Source organism: Scomber scombrus, chromosome 8 (assembly GCF_963691925.1).
Source record: "Scomber scombrus chromosome 8, fScoSco1.1, whole genome shotgun sequence".
NCBI lineage: Eukaryota > Metazoa > Chordata > Actinopteri > Scombriformes > Scombridae > Scomber > Scomber scombrus.
Genome location: NC_084977.1, coordinates 13,399,246 through 13,425,141, shown reverse-complemented (window position 1 = coordinate 13,425,141; position 25,896 = coordinate 13,399,246). Strand labels below are relative to the sequence as shown.

The following is a 25,896-nucleotide window of genomic DNA, read 5'->3' as shown; positions in this document are numbered from 1 at the left end:
CGGCCTCGCTGTCCTCCACCCCCCCTCTCTTTTCCTGCCTTTTCTGGCCGTGATCGTCTCCCTTCCCTAATCCAAGTCCGCTGCCTCTCATCTTGCTCTTTATCTCGTCTAAGTAAGCACCTTTCTCATGGCTTCTTTCCATGAGGGGGAAGCAGCAGGAGGAGCATAAATATGTTTTCCCCCATCCCTCCTCATTGCTCGCTGACCTCTGTGAGGTGTTATTATCAGAGTGACTGCTAAGCCCTGAGATTGCTTTTAGCCAGGTTCACCAGGGGAGAGTAAGGCTGGCTTTAATGGATCTGTATTGGTTTACATGCCACCCAATGAACATGAAGGATGGGTACTTATTGTATTAGGCAAATATTTCCACCACTAAAATAATATACCCATATCGACAAACTTCAATATCCTGAACAGACAGATGTAAAAGGAATCAGTATGACTTGTCATTCATTTTACTTTTGTGTTATGTGGAGGCCATGTCACTATAATAACTTATATATAAGAATAATGATTTGCATATGCATGTTGCAAAGAACCTTCTCCCATATCTGTAAAATCTAAACCAACTCGACTAATTTAGTCTGCTGAAGTGCTACAGTAAGTAGGTATTGTTTATTTTACAGTAGAAAACCTGAAAAAAATAATGTGATCCAACAGAACACCAAATATCACCTTCAAAAATGTACCATAACATTGTATCAACATATTTACAACATTCCTCACAAAAATGAACACTGTAAACTTAACACAAGTACTCTAATATTATTTGCAGTGTTATAATATTACTTACTGAACCAACATATTTAAATGGATTGATTTTTATGAGATAAATTTGTACTTAAAAGCTTATCAAACACTGTGTCATTACCACTATATTAGAGCAGCAGTTTTACAGCCACAATACAGAAATGCAGCAAAGGCAGACCAGTGAGATCTTTACTGCTCCTGCTGTACTTCACTGCTGCTGGTTTCCCATAGTCTGCACACATCTTTTTTTTTTTTTTTTGTTGATGTTTTTCCTCATTTTCTTGTTCCTTTTCTCCCATCTGGATCAAGACTGAGAGAAGAATAACAAAACGCATTTTGAGCCGAGAGAAAAGGGGATGAATTTGGCGTGCTAAACAGGCAGGCTAAACCCATTACCTAAGTGTTCTTTATCTTCCCATATGCTTTTGTTGTTTAATCAGCTTTGTATCTCTCCAAATCCTGGATTGAGATAACAAACAAATGGATGAGCTCAACGTGCAGAGCCAGAAAGCCTTTTTGCTGGCACCTTAAATGCCACTCCTAGCTCTGCACATTGGTCAGAGCTGAAAACACAACGGGTTTGGATCTTTCCTGACTTTTTCGGACCAGGCTAGCCTCTGGTTTTCCCGCAAATTTCCTCCTATTACTCCCTGCTGTAAGGGAATGGACCCAAGGGGGGGGGGGGGTAAAGCTATGGCTCACAGATTTGCAATCTGTAGCCATGACTTCTCTCTGCTTCTTCTACATAAGAAAAGGAGGATTCTAGATTATCTCCGGCATTCAAAGCCAGGAAGAGTTGAAGACTCACTGAATACACAGAGGACTTTACTGCCAATGTGGTTGTACAATAGCCACAGTCGTTATCAGATTTACTTTTTGCTTTCTAAGAACATGATTTGCGTCTGTTGCTGCTATAGCCTATGCTTGACTGCAAAAAAGGTGACGGTAAACTTGAAAACACATTTTAGCAGGTTTGTGTAGACAAAATGAGAAAACAAATACCCAAAGATGTTTAAATTCTGCACATTTCAGCCCCAAATGTGTGGAAGTCTTAAGTGGTTCGCCGACTTGCTTGTGCCTCCATTTCAGTCTCTAGTTCATTGCCTTCATTTACATATCTATTACTGCCCATTTCATGGTCAACTCATTATAAGTCATTTTGTGGTGGGTCTACCTGTGTGTCTTACTGACATGTCAAATAGATTTTAAATCCTCATTCATCTCTCAATGTGAAGTTGGAGCAGCAGTGTACACATGGAGTACACCTGTGTATCACAGCAGCGAGGTGTGAAGTTAAACCACTGGAGGTCATCAAAAACAAGTTTTCCGAGAGGGTGTAAAGTTACTCTTTATGGAGGAATTGACTCTAAAACAATCAGAGTCACCATTATGTTTAACATGGACTGTGTTCTTCATGTTGATTAGAATGTCAATGGGAATATTTTTCCTCTGACTACCAGGATCTTAAATAGTCTTTGGTGTTTGTTTGCTTGAATCTCACTTTAGGCTTATAGATATTACAAAAAAGTGACAGATTAAAAGAGACTTTTTTTTAGATCTTTTGTCACAATGTTTTTGCTTTACCCAGGTAAGTTTTATGTTTTTCATCCTTGTGCACAATCATGTTACAGTCAGTACCCACAATGTGTAGCGCAATTGGGTTTTACTTTCTGAGTTCATCTGCACAGCAACGTCATCCTAAGAATGTAACATGCTGTTGAAATCAGATCAATAAATATTAAAACCAGCATGAAAAATCACGTTCCTTTGAGTGGCACCTCGATCTTTGACAGAAAAAGAGTGAACACGCACAGAAACAATTCTGTTCAGACCAGAGAAAGTGATGATAAGAGTGGGCGCAGGTGACCTCAATGTGCATCTCACAGTTGAATTCCCCCAGGGTAGAGGGGCTCATCGCCCCTTCTTTTTACCCCCATCAGCTACACACACACTGTGACACACACATAGTCTGAGAATGCTGGGGAAAATGGCCCTCATTTATTATTGCCACACTCCCTCGTCTCGTCCCCTCGGTTCATCGGGTGCGCCGCCAAAGCACGTCTTCCACCGCCAATGTCACACAATTACCTCTTAACTGCTCAAACAAATAGAGCGACCCAGAGAGTGACATCAAATCAAAACTGTCACAGGTGATTGAGTCTAGTCATCAAGGCAGCCCGCCCGCTACCTGTCAGGAGAGTGAGGGAATGAAAGGACGAGGGAGAGAAGAGGGAGAATGTGATAGCTGGTTTATAATAGACCCCTAATAATGTATAAACACCCCCTCTCTCCTTTCTGCTACACTCATATTAAAGTTGGGCACAGAGTGCACGATGCCCTCCTTTTCAGCCGCTCCGCTCCCTCTCGGGACTCAAGATGGAGAGAAATAGCTGTGTATGGAGTAATGATAGGGAAAATGATAGAGGGGAGATTGAAATTTCCATCCTCTCTGAACCATGCCGGCTCTGCTCCTGAAAAGACATTGGCTGCTAATGGGGTTAGATCACACGCATGAGTTTTGAAGGCCTGAGTGATGTTAGCTGTTGATACTCCAGACACAGATTGAAAACAAACTAACCAAAAAAACAAACAAAAAAACAGTAGAAGAGGAAAACTCCCTCAAGGTTTGGGTATAGAGTGATAGTCCCCAGACACCAGATTCAGTCAAATAGTTTGGGGTTCACAGGAAATCACAGGTGGATCCAGACAACTACTGATGTTCTTGTGCAGCTGTGATACAGAGGACGCAGATAGGCTGATGATGTATCAGAGAGAAATAAAACAGAAAAATAAAGACAGTGAGCAAAGGTTTGAGCGAGAGCAAGCCAGGGGGACATTAGGGACATGATGATGTTGTCAGTGTCTGATGTAAATTGGAGAATGACACAGTCAACAGACACGGCTGGCTGCTCGCTGCGGCAACACACTGGGGCCGTGACACTGACAAATGGAATATTTCAAAGGACTTAATCAGAGGAAATGGGGTTTGGTCTGCAGGTGACACGGGTCCCGCTCCAGCGCTCACAAAAAGAAAACTGATTGCCTGCCTTGAAATCCCCGCCATCTCTCTATTTCTCTGTCTGTCTCTCTGTTTCTTTGCTGCCTATCTCACTGTCACTGTTTCCCCATCCTCACATGTCTCTGTCACTCCAGTACAAGTGGGGGGTTTACCATAAGCAAGTAGTGCAATTAGATTTAATCACATATAGCCTGTGAAGACTATCTGCCAATAAAGTCTGCAGACTGTGAGTTGATACATTTAAGAAAAATTCAGGGAGGAATAAAATCAGACAGAGAGTTTACAGCCATCCTAGCAACATGTGAGGCTGTACTTACAGGTGTAGTGATGCTTTGAAAAAAATACAATAGTGTTAATGTTAATGCTAACATGCTCACAATGACCATGTTAACGTGCTGATGTTTGGCAGATATCATGTTTACAGTGTTCATCTTAGTTTGGTGACTTTGCCAATTAGCACTTAATACAAAGTACACTGTCATTAGTTTAAAAAAAGTGTTTGACAAATTTAAATTGTGACCTGATCATTGTCTAGATTTAATGTTAAGGGATCACAACATTTTTTTGCAATTCATTTTAAGAGGAACATGAATAGTTGTGTAGCCATTTCATTTAAAACTGCAAAGGTTAACATTGTGGTGACACAAGAGGAAAAGTCAGGGGGTCACCAAAGTCATTAACTTAATCTTCTGGGCACCGTGAATAGTTGCACAAAATTTCATGGAAGTTCATCCAATTGTTGATGAGATATTTCAGTCTGGACCAAAGACATTTCCTCATGGAGCAGCTCCATACTACACAAAGCCACATATACATTGGTGTATTGGCATCTACTTTGTCAGTACAACGCTAATACATTCAAAGATTCACAATAACACTGTGTCCCTGCACATTGTGCTTTTCTCCTCTCACTGCGCCGCAGGTTACCACACAGAGGCAGATCAACAGTGATAGATCTCCCTGTTTATAACCCGAGGAGAGGTGGCAGCATTGTGGCCAAAACAGGGGAAGGACAGCAAAAGGACGAGAAAACATTAACAACAACGAGTGAGGAGATGGAGGGAACACTGGTTGTTTTGCCTTTTGAAAGAAAGTTTTGTTTATTTAACTTTCTACTCAGTACTTCATCGTCTAAGAGAAAAAAAGTTGGTCATAAATGAGTTCTTGGACAATGTGCCCAACAAATGAGCGTGACTCTCCTGCTGCTAATTAGCCTTGTTCAAACTCGCCACCCAGAAAGTAGCAGCAAAAAGCCAGAAAAACTGGAATTCATCAAGTCCTTTCTTTCCAGAACGTGGCATGGCAGTGCCACCATATGAAAGCGACGAGGGGGAGATTGGTGATTTGGTGCCTCAAGTCCAGTAGCCCCACGCCAGGTATGAATCAAGGCAAGGGGCTGCTCCCCTGTCACAGTGGCTACAGATCAATGATAATTACCACCTTGACATGAGTACGCTTATTACTGAACAGGATCAGGGACAGGGGCCCGAGCTGTGGTGGCCCGGGGGCCCGATCGATAGTCCAGGAATAATGGCTCTCTGGGGCCCTAGATTGGACTTTGCCACTAAACAAGCCATTACAGCCGCACGCATGACAGCTTAGGTCTAGATATGCGTCCTAACTCTCCTTCTCCTGGAGGCTTCTCTCGTAGAGCCCGCCTCACTATGGCTCCCACATGCTCAGTACTCAATCTTGTCATGGACTGTTATGGGCAGGCCAGACACATGCCTCTGGCTTTGAGACGTGTTAACCAGAAGTGAGTGATTAGGGGAAGCATGCTGCTACAACACAATGTACTCCTGTGCAACACGCCAGAGAAAGGGGCCTTGCAATGTGACCTGATGATTGCCACTGAGCGTAGAGATCAAACACAGCTGCACCGGTGTGTGTACACATGAACATACTCACACACGCAAACAAAACGCACACAAAAGTAAGCACATCAATGCGTATAAGCGATGCTGATCCGTCTATGGCAGCCCTCATCTTCTTTTCTCTTTGATTTTTACCATTTCCCTCCTCCAGATCCCTTGTTTTTTTCCCTCTCCTTTTTTAATCCGGTCATACCTGTAATCGGGCTCTGCGACAGGAAACTTCAGAGAATCAATTAGTCCTCGCCTCATCCGGGAGCCAAGACGATTCCTCTTGACTTGAGCCGCAAACTCCTTCTATCAGGAGTCATTCTGCCTGCCTAACACCCAGACTCCTCTCTCCTGAGCCCGGATAGGTTTGACTCTAAGCCTCTAAAACGTTGACAACCCAAAGCGCCTTTCTCTCGGCAAGCCCTAACCGCGTGCCTCACCCCGGCCCTTTCTCTCCCTTCTCCTCTTTCTAACCGTCGCCGCTGCTAAATAAAGAAGGATTTGTTTTTTCTCCACAGCAGTCTGATGTCACGTTATGGCGTTTCATCCACAATTAAATAAACAGTTTGCTTTAGAAAAATTCTAACTACATCTTACGACAAAGCTCGATAAGAGTAGAGAAGCTGGTGACTCCACGACATCCTTTGTCCCAGGTAAAGTTAGCCACTAAAGAGGCAGCATTGTGGACGGTTTTGTTTTTAAATGCATGGCATGGCACAAAGGAAACGCAAACCCAGGACTCTTCTGCTGGCTACAGCAGGCCCTCGAGTGGAGTCTGGAACAAACAGAACATTGAGGGGTCAGATTTAATCCCCCCGCCCCTGCCTTTTGTATTCAGATTAAAGACTAAGGAGGATTTGCAGGAGCCTGGAGTCTCTTGTTAAAAGACTGTGTTCTCCACTTAACCTACAATTTACCTGTCACTTAAGCCCGCTGCAGCGATCATCCACACCTCTGGTAGTGCAAGAGGCTGTTATTTTTTCTGTTGTTTTTTTTTCTTCTTCACAACTCTGAAGAAAGGCTTTATGTTCACTTGAGCCAATGAAAGTGGCATAATGAATTCCCTGACAGATGCTGATTAAAGCGGTAGTGGTTTGTGAAAGATACTTAACACAACCAGAAGCAAACAGAAATGAGATTGCCACTAACAAACACACACACACACACACACACACACACACACACACACACACACACACACACACACACACACACACACACACACACACACACAAATTTACTTCTAATAAACCAGAAATCACTTCTTGACCAGTCGGGCTGTTCTGATGAGGTGTGTACTCCCTGGTGTGCCATGAAGGAGATGCCTTCAGGACATGGAGCCGAAACACATTGTGAAGCTTCTTGACTTGATTTGTATTATCAAACTCCCCTCATCTGCTCTACTGAAAAATCTTGCCATGGAAACCTGACCTTCTTTTTCCCTCCATAACCCACTCAAAGAGCCCACACGTGATTCATCTCCCCCCCGAACCGAGTCAGGGGAATGAATGAAACTGCCACCATGTCGTTACCCCACCTCATCCATTTCATCCTCTCCTGTGAGTTGTCTTGCCCTCCACTGGACGGCCATAACACTCCTCTAAATCTTCCTCCTGAACAGAACTTGCCAGGTCCACAACAGCAGTAAAGTGGACCATTCGTTTTCACAGCACAGCCAAAAGGAGTAATGGGAGTGATGTTGAGAAATTATCGGTCACTCACTGGCTGCCAAAGCTCTGTGAGCCAGTTTTTTAAAATAAAAAAGCATGTGCAGATGCCCACCAAACAACCGCACAGCTTTTGATGGAGCTTTACACAAGTCTTTGATACGTCCCTTAATCTCCACTAAACTATCCCACTGGTTTTAACACCCTCACGCATTAGCCTATGTCTTATAACTTAAGAGTTTATCGTTACGTGCTAAATTTAGACGCCCTTTCTTAAGACTCAAGGCAGCTTGGAAGGCAGCTGTGCGCAAACAGCGTGCAAAATCATAAACCTTCCGAAACATAACAAAGGATGTGAAACTGCCCATTGTTTTATGAGTCGGTACCTTCTGCCATTGAGCCGTGAGAGATTAAAACAGTTTGGGGGAACAATCATCTGGATGGAGGAGATAATTTTTCACTTGGACTGTGTGGACATTCAAATGGAAAAAGAAAGCAAAACTCTTTTAGTAAGCCCAAAGTGAAGGGCAGGCCCAAAAACAAAAGTCAGTCATCTGCTAAAACCCTTTTCTTGACTTTCCTGTGTTAAAGAGGATCACTGTCTAGTATGCTTTATTTTTAGAACACTTTCCATCGTCTTTCCACTGTTCTCTCTGTTTCCTCATCCCCCTTTTTTCCCCCCTCTCAACCAACCTCTGTGGTGCCCTGGAGAGTCGCCTTCTTTATTCTGGAGGAACTCACCTGTCTGCCTGCACATCAAACCCATCCCCGGTGGGCTTCCGTGTTAAATTCCAAAGTTAAAACCCATTACTGAGCTATCAGCCCACTCATAATGCTGTCTAACGACCTCATTTCCCTAAGTGTCAGCCCTGTCAGTCACCGGAGGCTCTGTCGGCTCGGCCGCCCATGTCCAAGGGTCCCGGCTGCTCTGAGGCATCACCGCCACCGCCGTTTGCACCTCGTCTCAGTCTGTCCTCATCAAAAATAGGATAGAACGCTCAGTCTCTGAAAATATGTCAAGGCAAAGTGACTGGGGACACAGGGGGTAAGAGACTTTGGAATGAAAGTGCTGGGTATTTCATTTACCATATCCACTCTATTAGTCAGAGCAGCACAGTCAATCAGGGCCCCATTTTGATTTGAGGGGAGTCGGGAGAGAATTGGGGCACGGGAAAATGGCTGACGGTCACGGCGTGGCTATTCCAGCTCAGCCGAAATCAGTATGAGGAGTTGGTGTGTATAAAAATGGATTATGACCATACGGATCCAAATGTCACTGACTGTCCTTGTTAAGTGAGGAGGCGGTCCTGAGCATGTGCAGGGGGGAAAGTGATGAGAGGGGGCAAGGTTGAGCTTGCGAGGGTCAAAGCTTAAAAGAGTGTGTGTGTGTGTGTGTGTGTGTGTGTGTGTGTGTGTGTGTGTGTGTGTGTGTGTGTGTGTGTGTGTGTGTGTGTGTGTGTGTGTGTGTGTGTGTGTGTGTGTGTTTCTGCCCGCTGTCTCCTCTCCCCAGGTCTCCCAGTGTACCTTTCTGTGAAATGATTTGGTAAATATGGAAAGGGGCCCCTAGGCCACACAGGCCCAGCCCCTCTTTAAGAGTGGATAATTGACTCCTTTTCCTCCTTGATAATCCATTGCTTGCATATGCCAGCTAATACATCAGCTGAAAACTGCTCTGGCCCTCATCTCCCTTGACACACACACACACACACACACACACACACACACACACACACACACACACACACACACACACACACACACACACACACACATGCACGCACACACACCAGCACCCAGAGGAATGAGCGACTGTGCAGAGACTGAGCATAAAAAATGGGGATGACAAATGGGAGCACTTCAAGATCTATGAATGAATTATGTCTTCTAAATACCTTGAGCAGAGGCAACTGTCAGCCGGCGTCTATACTAATCTGGGACAAAATATGACCAGCTCCGCATTAAAAAGGAGGGAGCGGGGCTGCTAGAGAATGAGGCGAGAAATGAACGAGCAATCAGGCCATTAAAATGTGGTGTCTGATTCAGCTTTGGTGGACATTTGCACATTTATCATGAGATGGAAATATCCTCCCCCTTTTGTCATTATAATACGGCCCTTTCCATTGAAATAGACTAGGATTATTCCAACAGAACAGAGATATCATTTGTTTTACAATAGCCGAGTCAGCACTCACAACAGTCATTAGGAATTAGATCGAGCCGGCTGCTGTTTGGAGGGACACTTTGCAAACTGAAAAGAAGGATAAAATTAATGGCACTTCATTTCGAGAGGTGGGATATTAAACGCCTGTTCTACCCAACAACAGAGGTGGGATGGAAAGACAAATGGCTCATACAAGATGCAGAAGTACACCATGTGTACCCTGTGTAGCCTATACGAAGTTCAATGTGTATGAAACACATTGGGTCACTCACCTGGTGATGATTATGTTCACAGAGAGGGTCAAAGACACTGTAACCTTGCTATTGTTCTATCTCATTGTTATCTGGGGGTATTACCTGTGGGAAATGTATTTTTCAGGCAGCATTTCAGAGAGGACCCGGCTGTGGTTCAGACCCGCAGGAGGATCACGGCATCCCTCTGAAATGCAGTGAGCTGCAGGCAGGAGGCCCAAGGACGGTGCAGTGCAGTCGAGCACTTTGCGAGCGCAGTAAGAGGCAGTGATGCATTCAGGGACCCCACACACCAAACAGAAAAAGAATAAATATGACTTTCAATGCCGTACAGAGTTCTTACTGTAATACACACATCAAGGAACTTGGTTAACTTCTTTATCTATTGACCAAAAACATCTCAGTTTATGAGACTAGAATACCCTAGTAGCTTAGTGGTAAATAGTTTATATTATAGTACCTAATTCATTATTTCTTTATCTGTTTTTCCGAAGTATTTTCTCAAAGGCCTATAATATGCGACTTAATAGTGATCCATCAGAAGCTTTTTTGATCCCTCACATTTAGTTGCCAGTTTACAAGGTACACTTAGCAGAAATGAATGCCTAAAGTCCTGCAATAACACTGAGATCTTTATAATATCTTTCCACCCAATTTAAATATTAACAGCACTCCGCAGTATAACTCCCCAGCAATTCAACAGTAGGCTACCACAACTACAGGCTCCAAAATAATCCTAAAGTTGAGAGTTCACCAAGACAGTTTCAATAAACATTATAATCTTCATGAAGACATAAAGTATTGCAGGGCTGCTATAATAGGCTGAATTACTTCAGAATAATAGATTTTCATGAGATATAGATATAACTTTTGAATAATCTGAGCATGTTGTTTTAATTTTAGTATCATTCATATTAGATCAAGACCAAAGACTAAAAATTTGCTCTAACCAAACTTGGTGAATCCTCTCACCATCCTCACTTTGGTGAGGATGTCAGAATCACTGTGTGAATGGCGATACTGCTCTCTAGTGCCAAAACTCAGTACTGGAGACAGTCAAATACATCAATAGTTTCCTGCGGTTTAAATGTGACTTTTAGATTGTGTTTTTTATTCATTTATTGAACATACAAGAATAGCATAAATGTAATGTGACTATAATCAAAATGATCACAGAGTGTAATCTAGTGTGCTTGAAGCCAAAGATGACAGGAAAAGAGAATGATTCTTAAAATAACAGCATTTATTAACTTCATTAGACTTATTTTGAATTATTTTTAAATAACAGGCTACATGATACATTATTGCTGTTTTTATTAAAAATGATTCTTTCATCAGTCGTCTTGTTTCTCATGAGGAGTAATAAGGCCTACCATCTTCTCTCCACAAGGTGGAGTCCTAAGACTGGCTGTAGCTTGATCTTTGTCAAACAGAGCTGAATTGTTTGGGGGCAATTTTGTCTTTGAATGAATTATATATATCAAGGGTGCTATGAAAACCAAGAATGCATGAAGAACAGTAGATGTTAAACTCGACAGTTACTATTCTCAATTCTCACAAGGCCATCTTCAAAGTCTAATAATTGCAACATAGCACAAACACTTTGAACGAATGAAACAGCCTCACAACAACTATCTAATTCCAGTCCAACCTGTTTATTTTTACACAGCTTCTAGTGGGAGCTATTCTCAACAGAACCACTATCTTATGAAGTCATAATGTTATACAGGAATGAATAATCATAACTTCAAAAGCCGATCATTTTAAAACAACATTATCCCAAATCAAGGACCATTTTAATGGACAACTCGAAAGGTGAGTTTTGCTCCTCAAGACTTAAAACAGTTATTTAAGTCAAGGTCTAGACCTTGATTTGAAACCACCCCTTACAGTAAAAATGTATCAAAAAATGAGATAATAATCATAATAATAAAAGGACAGAGCTGAGCAGCAGGATGAAAGATCAAGAAAGGACAATGAGCTAGTAAAACACTTTGCTTTCAAAAACAAAAACCCCTGAGTGTTGAAAAGATGCTTCTTTAAAGACATTTATACATTCTGATTCTAAACACAGAAGCGCTCATTTTAGCCCTGCTATTTCTTTTGTGCTGTATTTTGTGTAAAGTTTAACTGTTACCTGAAGTGTTTTGCATGATCTAGTGATAAAATGAAGGTTAGGCCACTGTGTTTAATAGTTTAGGTTAGTCTTTTCAGGTTGTATCATCAATTGCAGCTGAGAATATTCAGCAAACCTGCACCTGCACCTGCACAGCTGGTCTCGGATACTGCTCACATGTAATTGGCCTCCTTTACACTCTTGCCCATTATTAGGATGCAAGTCAGTCCCCAGAACAAAAAGTAAAACATTACCTCAGACATACCGTGGGCACTCACAAACCAACCCAGCTACTCTCCTGAAGATGGATAAAAACAAACCACCCAGGACTTATGGAAACCAAAAGATAGCAAATTAAGACAATGGACCAAAGATGTACTGTCCTGTCCCCTTACCTCTACCCTATGACTCCCTTTTGAACTGTCTTTTGGAACATTTTAAAGCAACAGGGAGCCACTGCCAGATGGTGAGACTTTTAAAAACAAACTGAAAAAATGGGGGAAATGTGCCAATGTGGATCTGCTCTCACCTACCAGACCCTGAACTGGAATTGTCACGTGATATCATTGCATCCCAATCAAATCTCGAAGGCCAGGAGCCAAACTTGCAAACCTAAAAGTTCAGTTGTCAGTAGTTTTTTTGTTTTTATTTTTGATCTGGTTGTTTTCACCAGTCATATGTCCAATCACTCATTGGCACTAACCACTGGTAAATCTAATGGTTTTCAGAATGCATATGGCATGTAATCGTGACAAAGACAGCCCATTTACACCCTGACATGTTTCTAAGCATGCATGTAATTTGATTGTTTAACCAGTATAAAATCTTTAGCATTAGCATTGCTTAGTGCATGGTATCAAGAGTTTGTGTTAGGGTTATGTTTTGGTGCAGTTACATCACATCACATTATGTTTCCTGCTTAAATCAACAAAGTCAAGTATTATTACCTCTACTGAACATGCTTCCTCAAGTTTCAGGGTTTTCAAAAAGGGGTTGCAGCCAAACGGCGCAATGGGTTGAACTAAGTATGAAGGTGATGGGGGGGGATTATTGGGCGTTAAATGTTTTGTTGATTATTATTTGTATATTTGTGATATCTTGGCAAGTTGGAGAGGAATATTTAAAGTTATGTTGGTACAGATATAACGTCAAATGATAAAAGTGTGTGTGTGTGTGTGTGTGTGTGTGTGTGTGTGTGTGTGTGTGTGTGTGTGTGTGTGTGTGTGTGTGTGTGTGTGTGTGTGTGTGTGTGTGTGTGTGTGTGTGCGCGCGCGCACGCGCGTGTGTGTGTGTGTGTGTGTGTGTGTGTGCTGTAGAACCATTATGAGGAGCAGCCTGTATTTTCTTAAGGAGTTTCCACCTGCACTACATGTGATTACACACAAAGGCAAACATTAACAATATGACTATATATAAAACACAGAAAAACACACCCTCACTTATGCTTGTTCTTAGACACAAACAAACACCTGCACATGCTCTTTTTCTTCATCCACCCACACAATCACTCTCTTAGCCACACTTTACTTGGCTACAGTTTGGCTACAGCTTGCATCAGAAGACCATTTTAATAATTACAGTATATTTTGTTTAGTTTAATTGTGTACAGTGGTCAGACAGACTGCACAACCATAACTTTGCTCCCTATAAATGAATAATGAGGATGCATTTTCTCCAATTCCTCCATTGCTCAGGTGCCTATGCTGACAGTGATATCTAAAGAATGATGTGAGGACCAGGCTTAAGAGTAACAGAGCACCCAACGTTGGTGTGACTCCAGCATAGTAAAATAGATGCCAGGAAATATGAAATATTTTAAGGTAACATGGACATAAAAGTGAAAGACATAAAAATTGATATATCTGCTGTACACAAACAACACTTTCTTTTTTAAATGCTCTTTTGTCTGATCGTTACAATAAGCTTTCCCCTACCATCCTTCAAAGTAACAACAAAAATGTGATAGTATATTGGTAAAATGCATTCAATTCATATATCAGTGGACAACTGACAATACATTGGCCAACATTATTAAGGCTTACTCTGGTGAAATATGGCAACATAACACCCTTAAATGACAATGGTGGCTTCTGTTGTCCTTTTGGTCAATTGTGCTATGCTAGTCTTTTGAGCTGAAACCTAGTTGGTTGTTTTGGGGTTTTTTTTTTGCTTTTTATTTTTTTAGTAATGATCCCAACAGAGAGTCTAAAATAAAACGCAGGGAACAAACCAGTTAGTACCTGTGTTTGGTGGGCAATGACTTCAGTTTTCCAGCAGAGTTATTTTTTAAAGGTTCCTTTTTATTTGATTAGATAGAAAGTTTTCTTTTTGCTCAATCACATATTTCATATTTCACTCATAGGATGTTCGAGGAACTCAGAACTTTTTCTGAAAACCATGCTGGTGCATGCAGACATATTCAGATGAACTGAAAGTAAACATAGAATCAATTGATTGGTTCCGTGACAATCACAATTGATGATACAACAGAACAACAGAATTCTAATATCTCTGAACATCTCAACAAACTATCACATAAACACTCAAACATACACTGCTGATGAATCCTGAAGTGCTCGTGTATTATCAAAGTCTAACAACTTTTCCAAGAAAACTACAATCTATACTACTGGTTACTGTGAAAATGGCAAAGGTAAGAACACTTTGCTTTTGATTAGATATTGTTGGTTCAAGACAAAAGACATCTAGACACATATTTTAAACCCTGGCTAAAGTTCCTTATTTACATACAAATTCATTTCAGTTACTAAATTTCAATGTGAAGCATTCAAGCATCACACTCTCACTATCAGTAGGCTTGAAAAGTGGATGCAAAAAGTTAATTGCTACTTTCTCCCGGAGAAAGCAGCTTTATTCTTTTTATGTTAATGGCAGTTGCAACAGAACAGAAGCTGGGTTACATGCTTTAACCATATGGAGGAGTTTAGGTGTCTCTTTAACGTTGCTGCACTATACATATATATAAAATATGAGGAGCATGTTTTGAAAAATGAACTCCATTGTCAATTTTCCAGCTGCTCTATGTACGCAGTAAACCAGGGGATGATTCCCAGCTCATTCTAAGTGAGAGGCCACCTCTCATTTTCCACCTGGGTTCCAATCTGAAGGCTGCTCGTCTTGATGGAGGTCTTGAACAGCGTCCCTCAGAGGCTGAACCTGGTGTTAAAGACTTTCAATGGGAATCTTTCCTCTTTAAAGATCCAAGTGACCCCACTGGTCTGAGATTGATCCTGAGGAGGATTTCCAGTGCTTGCTCAGCCCATGTCTCATGTCCCAGTCTGCCGCTCTCCTGCAATGAGCCATTCACTGCGGACAAAGCCAGCAACGAGTTCGGAAGTCCATCCAAGTGCTTTTTCCCCCTCTCTTCTTCCTCCTGCACAGATGAAGAGCTGGAGCATAAAAATGACCTTTATCAGTGATAATCAATGTTTGATTTCACACAGAATGTCTGTCACATGTAAATACTGAATCAATTAAATGAAAATATCTTTTCTGTGAATGTGTCATTATTGCTGGAAGTTTTATATCAATTATTGTTGCTATTGAAAGTCTGACAGAATGTCTTACAATCTGATAACATGTCTCATTCATGTTCTGCATGTCTTTAAATGAAATTTACTACACTCACTGAGGAAGTGAATAATCAAAAACACAAGTAGGAGACTTTAATAGAATATTGTTAATGTAAAATTGCTGTTACAGAGGAGTTGCATGCAGCTGAAAGCAACTGTGAATTAATTCCACCGTGCCACCCTTCAGAGCAACATGACCTCATCTCACTAGTTTAGTAAAATAAGCTCAGGTTGCCAAGACATGTCATCCTCTTTATAGAAACACTACCGGCCATATTTCTGACTCCCTGGATAACTACAGACACCCCCGCTACTTGCCTGAAGCCATTCATGAGGCTTGATCAACACACAAGGAGACTGCAATGACAGCAGGCAGCGGCCGCTCTGTTGTTTTCCAGGGGTTGAGCTGTGTGCAGGGATCACGCCGTGCGCCTCACTGTGTTTGTAGACGACAGATGTATGACGATGAGTAAACAGGGCGCTCGCTTTTGCCGGCAGCTGTTGGGTCATATGCCAAGTGATGGGGCTACACGTTATGAAGGAACTGTTTGCACTGCCGCCACTGGCCGTTCGCAGATAAGAGCGAATTATCTTCACAACCTATATATGCACCTTTCTTACTCGTGTGCGTGTGCGTGTGCGTGTGCGTGTGCGTGTGCGTGTCTGTGTGTGTATGTTATTGTGTCTTTTATGGCTTTGGGTCTTCTTTTTTTTTTTTTCACTATGGATTCGTCCCCCAAGTAACAGTTGTTGACTTAGTGAGGTTTTTAAACAGAAACACACCATATGACTTACAATCAAGTACAATTTCAGATTTATTTATAAAATGCAATATATTAACATCTGCAGTAACTATAACAATCATGGCACCACAACATGACAAAGAAATTCACTGAAGGTAAAACACTTTGTTCTTAAATATCCATCTTACCACAAAAAAGAAACAGTTCTGTCAAAGTGAGTAAAAAAAACCTGTTTGAGATTTAGCAGGCTTACACAGGGAACAGCTTCCATGACTCAGACAAGCTTGGCTGGACACACTCGTCTTCTTTCCCAATGTATAAGGTGACAAGCACTAACCACAGTTGATCCATACAGTGGGACATAAATGCTGGATAATCTGCTCTAACTGGATGTTTTATACAACAAGAAGTACACAAACAGGCACTTGGATAATCACTATCATCTCCTGATCCACTTCCTTATTGTTCTGGCATCTTAATATACATCCTGGGAATGGGAAATATACAGTACATCCAACATACTGTAACACAGGAAATAAGCAACCGTCAGAGAGGTTTTGCACAACACATTTCAGACACAGCTGGCCACTCATAATGGTCTATTGTGGTAAGTCTCATTTTAAATCCGTCCTGTCAATCATATCAGACATTTCCATCCTGTCAGTTAGAGAGGGAAATCCATGCTATGTTTAGGAAGTGTCCTGATCAGGCAGCATCTGTGTGGGAGCCCTCTCCCTGCTGTCAGAAGTCAAAGGTGGGGTTACTCTGATATAAGCTCACAAGCTCCTTCCTGACAGGCAGCCGGAGCAGCGTCACTCCCGTGGCTGGAGCTGGACTTGTGAGAGGAGCTAAGGGAGTTGGTGGGGCTGAGCTGCACAGCTGTGGTGTCCTGCAGCGTGTGCTCACTGGTCTCCATCTCAAATGCTGCCGTCCCCATCCGCATTAGCCCCCACTTCTCGCCCCCCTTGGCCTTGCGGGCCATGTGGGCCGGGGGTCTCCTGCTGACCACACAGCAGGCTGTGAAGAAAGCCAGAGCTATCAATAAAAGAAGAGGTCCGATGACGATGGGGGGGTTGCCAGTCGGGATAAAGGTGCCAAAGGCGAAGGCTCCCACCAGGGTTATGTTGATGCCAGCCAGCATAATGCATAGGCCACAGGCACAGCACAGGGCCGGGGAGGGCAGGCTCTGGTGCCGCAGGGGGCGCTGCTTGGGGACCTTCTTGGCAGCAGAAGGTCTGGAGGTGTTTTCGGGTAGCACCATGTCTCATGGAGGGCTCTGTGAGAGCCAGAGAAACTGAACAAGCAAGTGGATGACTGATCACTGAAGTCATCACCTCAGAGAGAGATGATGGAGATGTGGCTGAAGAGAAAGAAAGAATATGTGAAGTTTTAGAGTTTTTTTCCATACCCTTAATGTAATGTAGAATAATGAGAGATTCCTTATTATTCTGTATATTGATGCTCTTTCTATTTTTGCTATCCACTTTGCTGCTCTAACACTGTTAATTGCCCCATTGTGGGACTAATAAAGGAGTATCTTATCTTAAAATAACTTCTCAAATGCTTAATAACTGCAAACGTTTCCTGCAAATTCAACTTATTAGTTCCACACACAAACCAATTGATAGTGCACTGCTTAAGGCAACATTATTTAAGATATATTGTGGCTGATAATATGACAAAACATTAGCGACTCGTAAATCAAAACATACATTTACCACACTGGTCACAGTACTAGACACTTTGCACTGTGAAAAAAACCATACAACGACATAACTGTGTACTACTCTCATTGTCACTTACATTATATCAAAATCTTGTTTGTTTTCATGCCTTCTTTCGTCCGTCCGCCCGCCCGTCATGCAGTGCAGGAGTCGCGGAGTTGGAGATTAAGTGATGTCTCCCTCCAGCAGGTGGGTAGGAGAGTGAGCTGTTGCGCTGCTGCCCGCACACCACAGGCTATAATGAAGATTAACCACTGGGGGCGCAGTAGAGCCCCTTTAAACGAACGGGCCAATCAAATCAGGCTCAGTGAAGTTGTTGCATCTGTATGTGTCACACTGGATGCTCTGAAAAATCAGTAGCAACACAAGGGCGGAGGATGGGTGATTTTCAGTGTTACTATTGCTAAAATCCATTATTAATATATAAGTTGTGTTATTATGTCACCTGATCCTTGGTTAGTGAAGGTCAATGCTGCTTCTTTCTTCTGCTTTAAAATAGGTTTTGACAAGGACACGGCTTCAATCAGAGCGATGTTATCTTCTCTGTGGGTCTGCAGATTAATCACACCCTCTTCTTGTCCTTTCACCATCCTCTCAGCATTCAGACATTGTGAACAAACGTCACAGAATAGCAGCAGCAGACTGAAGCCGTTTACTACAATGGAAGCGCATCTGCTTGTAACTCCTGGTAACAGATCATACCGGGAACAGATTAAGGAATAAAATGTTTAATTTAAATCAAACAGATTAGACAAAGAGAAGATGTTGAGGATCTTTGTTTTTATTGAGAACACAGCATACCAGTGAAAATATGCTCTACCTTGAGAGCTTTATGCACAGGACCCCTTTGACAAATGGGACTCCATAATTGCAGACCAATTACTGTATCTCATTTTGATGCCATTACAGTTAATGGGGGAAAACAAACAAGTCCTTTTATGATTCATAATGAGCGAGAGGGCTTTAACATAGCAAGTGGTTGTTTCCTAATGTGTGTATTCACTCTGAGCACATCTCTTCCTGTGAGCTTATGAAGGCCCTTAGTTGCTATAGGGATGAGGTGTCCATGGCAACAGTGTGAAATCAGGGGGACATGTCATTCGGTGGGCAACACACAAAGTTAACAGGGTTACGGGATATGATAGACAGCTGTCCATGAGCCCATGTAAACAGACTGGGTCTTCAATGAAGGAAAAAAATCTCTCACAAATATAAAAGTAAAAATATTTCTTTAAAAAAAAAAAAAGGATCCAAAGTAAATAACAGCAACCTGATGGCCCCAAGAAAATCTTTGCTTGGTTAGTCCATCCTTCTTTTCATTGGCACAATCAAAACCAAAAATAGCACAAACTGAACATCTTACAAACACTAGTATAAAAATAAATCCCTTCAACACCAATATGGAATCATCTTTCTCACTATCAGCTGTAACATCAACTAATCACTGTTAAGTCTCATTAGTTACGCACAACCTGAAACAAATTCATTTCTCACATCTCAAGTCACTCAGACCGAAAGCGCTCAAATTATTGAGACTTAAATGAGCACATCTTTTGAGGGTGTTGTTGCATTTGTACAATGGAAAAATGTGCAAAGATGTGGTGCAAAAATAGCCAGAGGTAATGTTGGATTCTGAGGAGGAAAACACTGTGTTAAATCTGCTTAGAAGATAAATATTACTGTATATGTCATATTCACATTCTTGGAACCAAACTGATGCAATATTCCCTCATTCTTTCAGGTAAATTAAGCAAGTGACTTATTTTAAAGTACATCAGTGCTACAGGTAGCTTGTGTTTAAGTGAAAGCTAGAGATGAAAAGATATAATAACATTTAAAAAATGTTTTTAAAAAAAATCGATCACTGGGTTTTCTTTAACTTGAATCCCTTCTTGTACTTTCTGTAAGTTCAACCTACATTCTCTTAAAACATCAGATGTAGACTAGACGAGAGTGACTTAAGTGGGTCAAATGGAGCCCATTTCCACAGATGGACAGTCTCCTCTAAAGTGTAGTCCAGTTTTATCATTTAAACTAAACACATCCACACACACGTCATATCACATACGCTTACAAGCTTAAAAAAAAGCAAAATAACATTGAGTGACTAGAAAGCAGTAACATTTAAATAAAATATTAACCATTTCACAGTTGGACAACAGGAAAGATAAAATATTTAAAATAAGATCATATGGCATTAGGCTAGCAACAGCTGCATAACTTTGCTGAATCCATGTAATGCTTTGTTAATACAGATATGTACTGATTGAGTTTTCTTAATTAATTGCTGGCGCAAAGAGCAGTTCCTGTTGTAGTGGGGTCGTAATCAGTTGTATTAAAAAAAAAAACCAACCTTGAGGGTCTTCTCAAATGAAACAGTCCTGGTTTCATACTTAGGCAGCTTAAAACATGTTTTCCTGGACAAATCTCAGGAGTTTCAACCATGTTTTCAATTAGAAGGTGTCAGCCAAGGATTAACTGTTCCCTTGGTGCTCAGACTCTGTCTAGGTGATAAGATTACTGGCCATGGGAAAGAGCTTTAACACTGGGAACAGTTAGTCACTTCTGATACTGTGTGGCTGATCTTGTGAAAACAAAAAACCCATGCACTCACTCACTCACTCACTCACTAACTCACACAAGGGGCAGGCAGAAGCTAAAAATCAGTCAGAAAACAGGACAAGGAGACTTCAGTGCTGGTTCCTCAGGCTGTGAGGTCGTCGGAAGCGGGTGCGAAGTCCCTGGTACGCAGGGCGTTAGACTGTGCCCGTCTGCGAGCCAGTCTGGAGTTGGAAGGAGGGGAAAGCCTCATGGAGCAAACGATGGCTCCGACATCCTCTTGCTGCTCGTCATGCTGGGATAGCTGCCGGTTAAAGGCGATGGCTTCTGCTGCAAACTGGGTCAGGTCTTTGGTGCTGCTGTTCCTGAAGATGGGAGTAGGAGGGAGACATTTTGAGAGAGAGTGGACTGTTTTTAAACCACCTGAAATATTCAAAACATTAGTTCTGTCCATTATTTCAAAAACAACCTGTTTTGTTAAAAGCACTTTATAAACACACTAGATTTCACTTTTCAATATGTCAGTCATACCTCTGTAGAATATGAGGAGTTGGAAGACCTCTCTCTGGAGCGTTCTGTAAAATGAAGAAGGAAGGAATAACAAGATATAATTGTTATTTTGGAAATTAACACTAAAAGAATCACAACACTCCTTCTGTATGTCACACAAGATTAAAATGCCAAATACAAATCAGCTGTTTTGGCTCACAGATGTAATGATACCTACCCCCTGCACCCAAGGGTGTTTGAGGACCTGAGCGGCACTGATGCGCAGAGTGGCATCCCGAACCAGCAGCTTAATTATGAGATCCTTGGCTCCCTCTGTGATGTGAGCCCAGTCCTTGTCTGGAAACTCATACTTGCCCTGCTGGATGCTGTCAAACAGGTGACTCTAGAGAGAGAACATTACACAATATCCTGTCACACTACAGCGAGCAATGATTTAGTTAAGTATTTGTAGTGAAGCAGAGAGACAACATTCTACACACAAATGTGAATTAGAGTGCCTGAAGATGAGCGCTATCTGAAATGAAGCAAACACCTGTCACTGTATTGGGCAGAAGTCTGCTGATGACTACATGCATCTTCTAAGCCCAGCGATAACATCACAGAATGAGTCAGAAATGATTTAGGTGACAACAGAGGAAAATGATTCATGTCCAGAAAATCAATAAGATTGCAACCATGCTTATAGACAAATAAACTATAATTACTTTTACCAAATAAAACAAACAAACATAAACACAACAAGCACAACTAACATATTATCTTGTAAATTAAACACAATTTTTGTGTGTGACTGTGATCAAAAATGTATGATTATGCAGAGGCGTTTCTTAACATTTGTGATTCAATTTTTCAAGTTGTATGTGATTTTTTTTTTTGCAATAAAATTGTGGGTTGGCAAAAATTGCAAGTTAAAAAATAAAAATTCTCATGATAAGACTACATATCTTATAAATCCCATCTCCACACATTTTGGTTACATTTGCATTAATTATTGCCATTGTGGGATCATGCTTTCCTGAAGCAAATTCGAAGTTTGTTGTTTAATTCTGATTGAAGACATGGCACACAATTTACTATTCACATTATTGCAGAGTCCGAACGGTCCAGCATACCTGACACGCTCTGCAGGTCTCTCCCCTGTCCCAGCCACAGTTTGTGCCGCAGTTCCCTGTGAAGGGGGGGCTGCCACTCAGCAGGATGTAGAGGATGACCCCGAGGCTCCAGAGGTCACACCGCTTGTCATAGAAGGAGGCCTCATCAGTGAACACCTCCACTACTTCTGGAGCCATGTACTCTGCTGAGCCACACTAAAAAAGGGAAAACATTTAAAGTTCTTAACAAGAGTCATGTAACTGTTATCAATTAGATGAATTCAGTTTCAAATATTGTGTGTGGTGTATGTGTTTTGCTATGAATTCTAAACTAGACTGTTACCGGTGTGGTAAGCTCTGGAGTAGTTATGGGTGTACAAGCACTGCTGAGTTTCACTCCGCTTCCCAGATCAAAATCACAGATCTTTACTGGTGACACCTGAGTAGAGAGATGGATGGAAAACATTATTATACTGTGATAGTCTATACATTTTGCAATAAGTAATGACCTTCTGAAAGCTTCCTGCCCTTTAAAAGTCACTTACTCGATCAGTGTATTCACAAAGGATGTTCTCCAGCTTAAGGTCTCTATGGGCAATGCCTGTAGGACAGATCATTGTTAACATGACAGACTTTTTAAAAAAATGAGTTCTTCTCTTTGAACTTTGGTGGGTTGGATTTTTGATTGTCAGTTTACCTTTTGTGTGTAAGAAGTCAAGAGCTTGGGCGATGTCCCTCACCACCTTGCTGGCCTCCAGCTCGTCAAAGTGCTTTCGGTTCTGGATATGAGTAAGAATGGAGCCTGAAGGAAGAAAAGAGAATCACTTGCAGTTAGTGTGTGTCCATAAGGAGTCATCCGAAAGAGCTACATGTATGAAGATCTATAGTTGTTGATTTTTATTTTTTTTTAAACTTACCTCCACGCAGCTTTTCAAACACCAAATAAAAGCAGGAGCTGTCTTCAAAAAACTGGATCAATTCCAAAATGTTCCTGGATCAAGATATTTCCCAGTGATTAGGATCTGTTTTTCATTGTGCTGTTTTTTTAAATTTAGTTAAATACCTCTAATGTACTGTATGTCTCTGTACTGTGTGCACTCACTTGTTTCCTTGACACTGGTAGAGTGTCTCCACTTCTCGGAAGACTCGGCTGCGGCTGTGTCCCGCACTCTTTTCTATGATCTACGTAAACCAAATCAGACAGTGAAGCTATTAGTCACCCAAACAAAAATGTAAAAAATTAGTTTCCATAGTTTTAAACTATGAAACAATGCTGCTTCATTTTTTTTAATAATTCTGTTCCATTTTTGATTGCATCTGTTCTTGTTAAATGAACCGTAGGTGGATGCTCAATGAACCAGGAAGCTGTATGCTGAACATTCTTTTTAAATGTCTTACTTTGTTACTTTTTGTTGCATGTGTTACCTGCAAATCATCATTACTTACCTTCACAGCAAACTCCTGTCCATTTTGTAGACTTATGCATCCTTGAACTTTCGCATAAGCCCCCTGACCAAGCACCTCATCTGTCAGCTTGTAAAGATCTGAAGAAAATGTGGCATATTAGACTACGGTTGGTGTTTGTCAAGTAGTGAAACAAACCCCCCCCCAAAAAAACATTGTCCCTTTTTCAATATATTGCAAGGTATGTCTCACATCAATATGAGATTCCTTACCATCGAAAGTGCCTGTGGAGCTGTCTGTTGCTCTAGTTCTTTTCTTCTTCTTTCTTTTAGCTGCATCTGGGATGTTCACTGGCTGGCTTTTCTCAATTTCTGTATCAGCACAGAAGAAGTTAAAATACATATGCAGGTGAAATTAGATGAAACAGCACAGACTTTGCCAGTGTGTTATTCTGCTCTGATTAATAGAGTTGTAGTACCTGCTGGGACTAGAGATAGGTGCTGCCTGTCCTCTGAAGCGATCCTGTTCTCCTGAACTTCCCCACATCTCTGCCCTACTTGGCCCACAGCCAGGGAGTTACCCTGTAACAGAGAAGGAGGCCACATGAAAGGGGGAAGAGAGGAAGGGAAAGAGAGAGAGTAGCCAGACAGATCAGGTGACGGTACAGTAGAGAAGGATCGAGAAGGTAATGTAATTTTCCACTTTGTTCACAGTGTTAACTAGAGAAATACTCATTTAACTTTCTAAACAGTCTCCAGTTGACTAACACAGATAAACACCAGTAACTACACAGTTGTATAATTACTTTTAAAACCTATCTTCTCTTCTGGCAACCTGCCAAACCAGTGGCCTGCTGAGAACACGGGAAACTCCATGACAGGCCTTATCTAACCCTGGACATTACCAGAAGCATTTACACAATCACACTACATGACTCATTGACAGTGATGAAACTTCTGTGTTTCAGTGTAGATAACTTTAACAGACTACTTTCTGGCAGCTTGATTGTATCTGTCACAACAGCTTTCAGGAAGTCAGAGGTATTGAAAATCAGCAATGTAACCACTTCAGATCCTACCTGGAGTGAGTGCTGGAAGGCTTGCAACTCTGTCATCACGCTGTGCCTCACCATATCTGCCAACTGAGGACAAAACACAGATATGGAGTTTTATCAACAGAGATGTACATATACACAATAAAAAGGCAGAGCAAAATGATGGGGAAGAGATGGAGCCCTAACCGTAACACACACACACACACACACACACACATACACATACACATACATATATATATATATATATATATATATATATATATATATATATATATATATATATATGAATCCATCAATCACCAAAGGAACAGCTAGCTTCTTTGCAGATTTTGTATGGGTGACTTTACATTAAACTATAATAGAATAGAATAAAGTAGAATATGCCAGCTCAAAGCTAGTGGAGTTAGTTTAACTGCGATGTCCCTAATATTATCAAATTCAAGTCGGTGAGTGAGTAACATTACTGTCAGTTGAGCATTAACATTAGCACCATTGTTGCACAAGTTACCGAGATAAAACACCGTGTCAAAGACTAGAAAACAAACCAACCGTACGAGCAGATGCTATGTTATTCTCGTTAGCTCCAGCTAGCTAGCTACATTAGTACAAAGCCCCAGCTAGCTTCTCCTTCCGATTAACGTCCACCCTCACGCGTTATTTATTATTCATAGGACAGTCAGATACTGTTAAAGCAAAACACGTTAATGCAATAAATGCTTCTGACCTGAATTATGTATCCAAACCGGCCGAGTCTCCTTTGTCAAAGCCTCTGACAGCTGATGCAAGCGCCCATCGCTAGTTAGGATCCATCAGTCAGACAGTCAGTGACGCACAGGCGGGAAACACATAAACATACATTAGCCCCGCCCCCTTTGTGCATACCTTCTTCTCCCATTGGTCGAGAATACGCCATAACTGCTACGTCACTTGACTTGCCTCTCCGCCACGCCTCACTCCACGTAGAGGGGATTTTTTGTGCATGATGATGACCTGTATTTATATTTACATTTCAGAGGTTTGACAGATCATCACTTAAGGAGGTACACGTCTCACTCCAAATGTCTGCATCATTTAATCATCATTATTATTATCATATAATAATCATAATCATAATAATAATTAAATCATTATAAGTATTTTATTTATCTGTGTTGGGGAGTAACTACTTACATGTAACGATCATTTAATTACAAAATAAATGTAACTGTTTTCCTTTACAATTCCTGAGAAAAAAATGTGTAGTTTAATTACACTTAGACTACTAATGAAAATGTTGATCATTACAAAGGGGGTTACATCTGAAGTCAGACCAGAGTTTGCTCAGGCAGAGGGATATTCCTCATTTTCAATATTTTTGTTATTGTTACTTTATTGAATACATATATTGTT

The 25,896-nt window shown here is 41.4% G+C and overlaps 2 protein-coding genes across 3 annotated transcripts; both read right to left on the bottom strand.

Moving 5' to 3' along the window:
- Positions 1-16,922: 16,922 nt before the first annotated feature.
- LOC133984793 (transmembrane protein 275-like) lies at positions 16,923-18,093 on the bottom strand. Its single transcript, XM_062424268.1, has 2 exons — positions 17,966-18,093; positions 16,923-17,522 (listed from the first exon to the last, which is right to left on the bottom strand). The coding sequence occupies exon 2, from the start codon at positions 17,421-17,423 to the stop codon at positions 16,923-16,925; it is 501 nt and encodes a 166-aa protein (XP_062280252.1). The 5' UTR covers positions 17,424-17,522; positions 17,966-18,093.
- Positions 18,094-18,659: 566 nt separating this feature from the next.
- On the bottom strand, positions 18,660-25,331 carry mknk1 (MAPK interacting serine/threonine kinase 1). 2 transcript variants are annotated; one of them, XM_062423795.1, is made up of 14 exons: positions 25,232-25,331; positions 24,529-24,591; positions 23,929-24,031; positions 23,723-23,821; positions 23,493-23,590; positions 23,149-23,228; positions 22,964-23,037; positions 22,744-22,848; positions 22,592-22,647; positions 22,390-22,485; positions 22,068-22,262; positions 21,173-21,337; positions 20,977-21,020; positions 18,660-20,810 (listed from the first exon to the last, which is right to left on the bottom strand). In XM_062423795.1, the coding sequence occupies exons 2-14, from the start codon at positions 24,580-24,582 to the stop codon at positions 20,591-20,593; spliced, it is 1,389 nt and encodes a 462-aa protein (XP_062279779.1). In that variant the 5' UTR covers positions 24,583-24,591; positions 25,232-25,331; the 3' UTR covers positions 18,660-20,590. The 2 variants fall into 2 exon arrangements, with proteins under 2 accessions (XP_062279779.1, XP_062279778.1); XM_062423794.1 differs by having other exon boundaries at positions 22,592-22,848.
- Between the last annotated feature and the right edge of the window lie 565 nt (positions 25,332-25,896).

Coding starts and splice junctions, on each gene's coding strand:
- LOC133984793 (XM_062424268.1), bottom strand. CDS start 17,423: ATGGTGCTACCCGAAAACACCTCCAGACCTTCTGCTGCCAAGAAGGTC.
- mknk1 (XM_062423794.1), bottom strand. CDS start 24,582: ATGGTGAGGCACAGCGTGATGACAGAGTTGCAAGCCTTCCAGCACTCA. Junction 22,263..22,389: donor CTCCAGAGCTTACCACACCG/GTAACAGTCTAG, acceptor TCCCTTTTTTAG/TGTGGCTCAGCAGAGTACAT. Junction 20,811..20,976: donor ACTCCTCATATTCTACAGAG/GTATGACTGACA, acceptor TCCCATCTTCAG/GAACAGCAGCACCAAAGACC.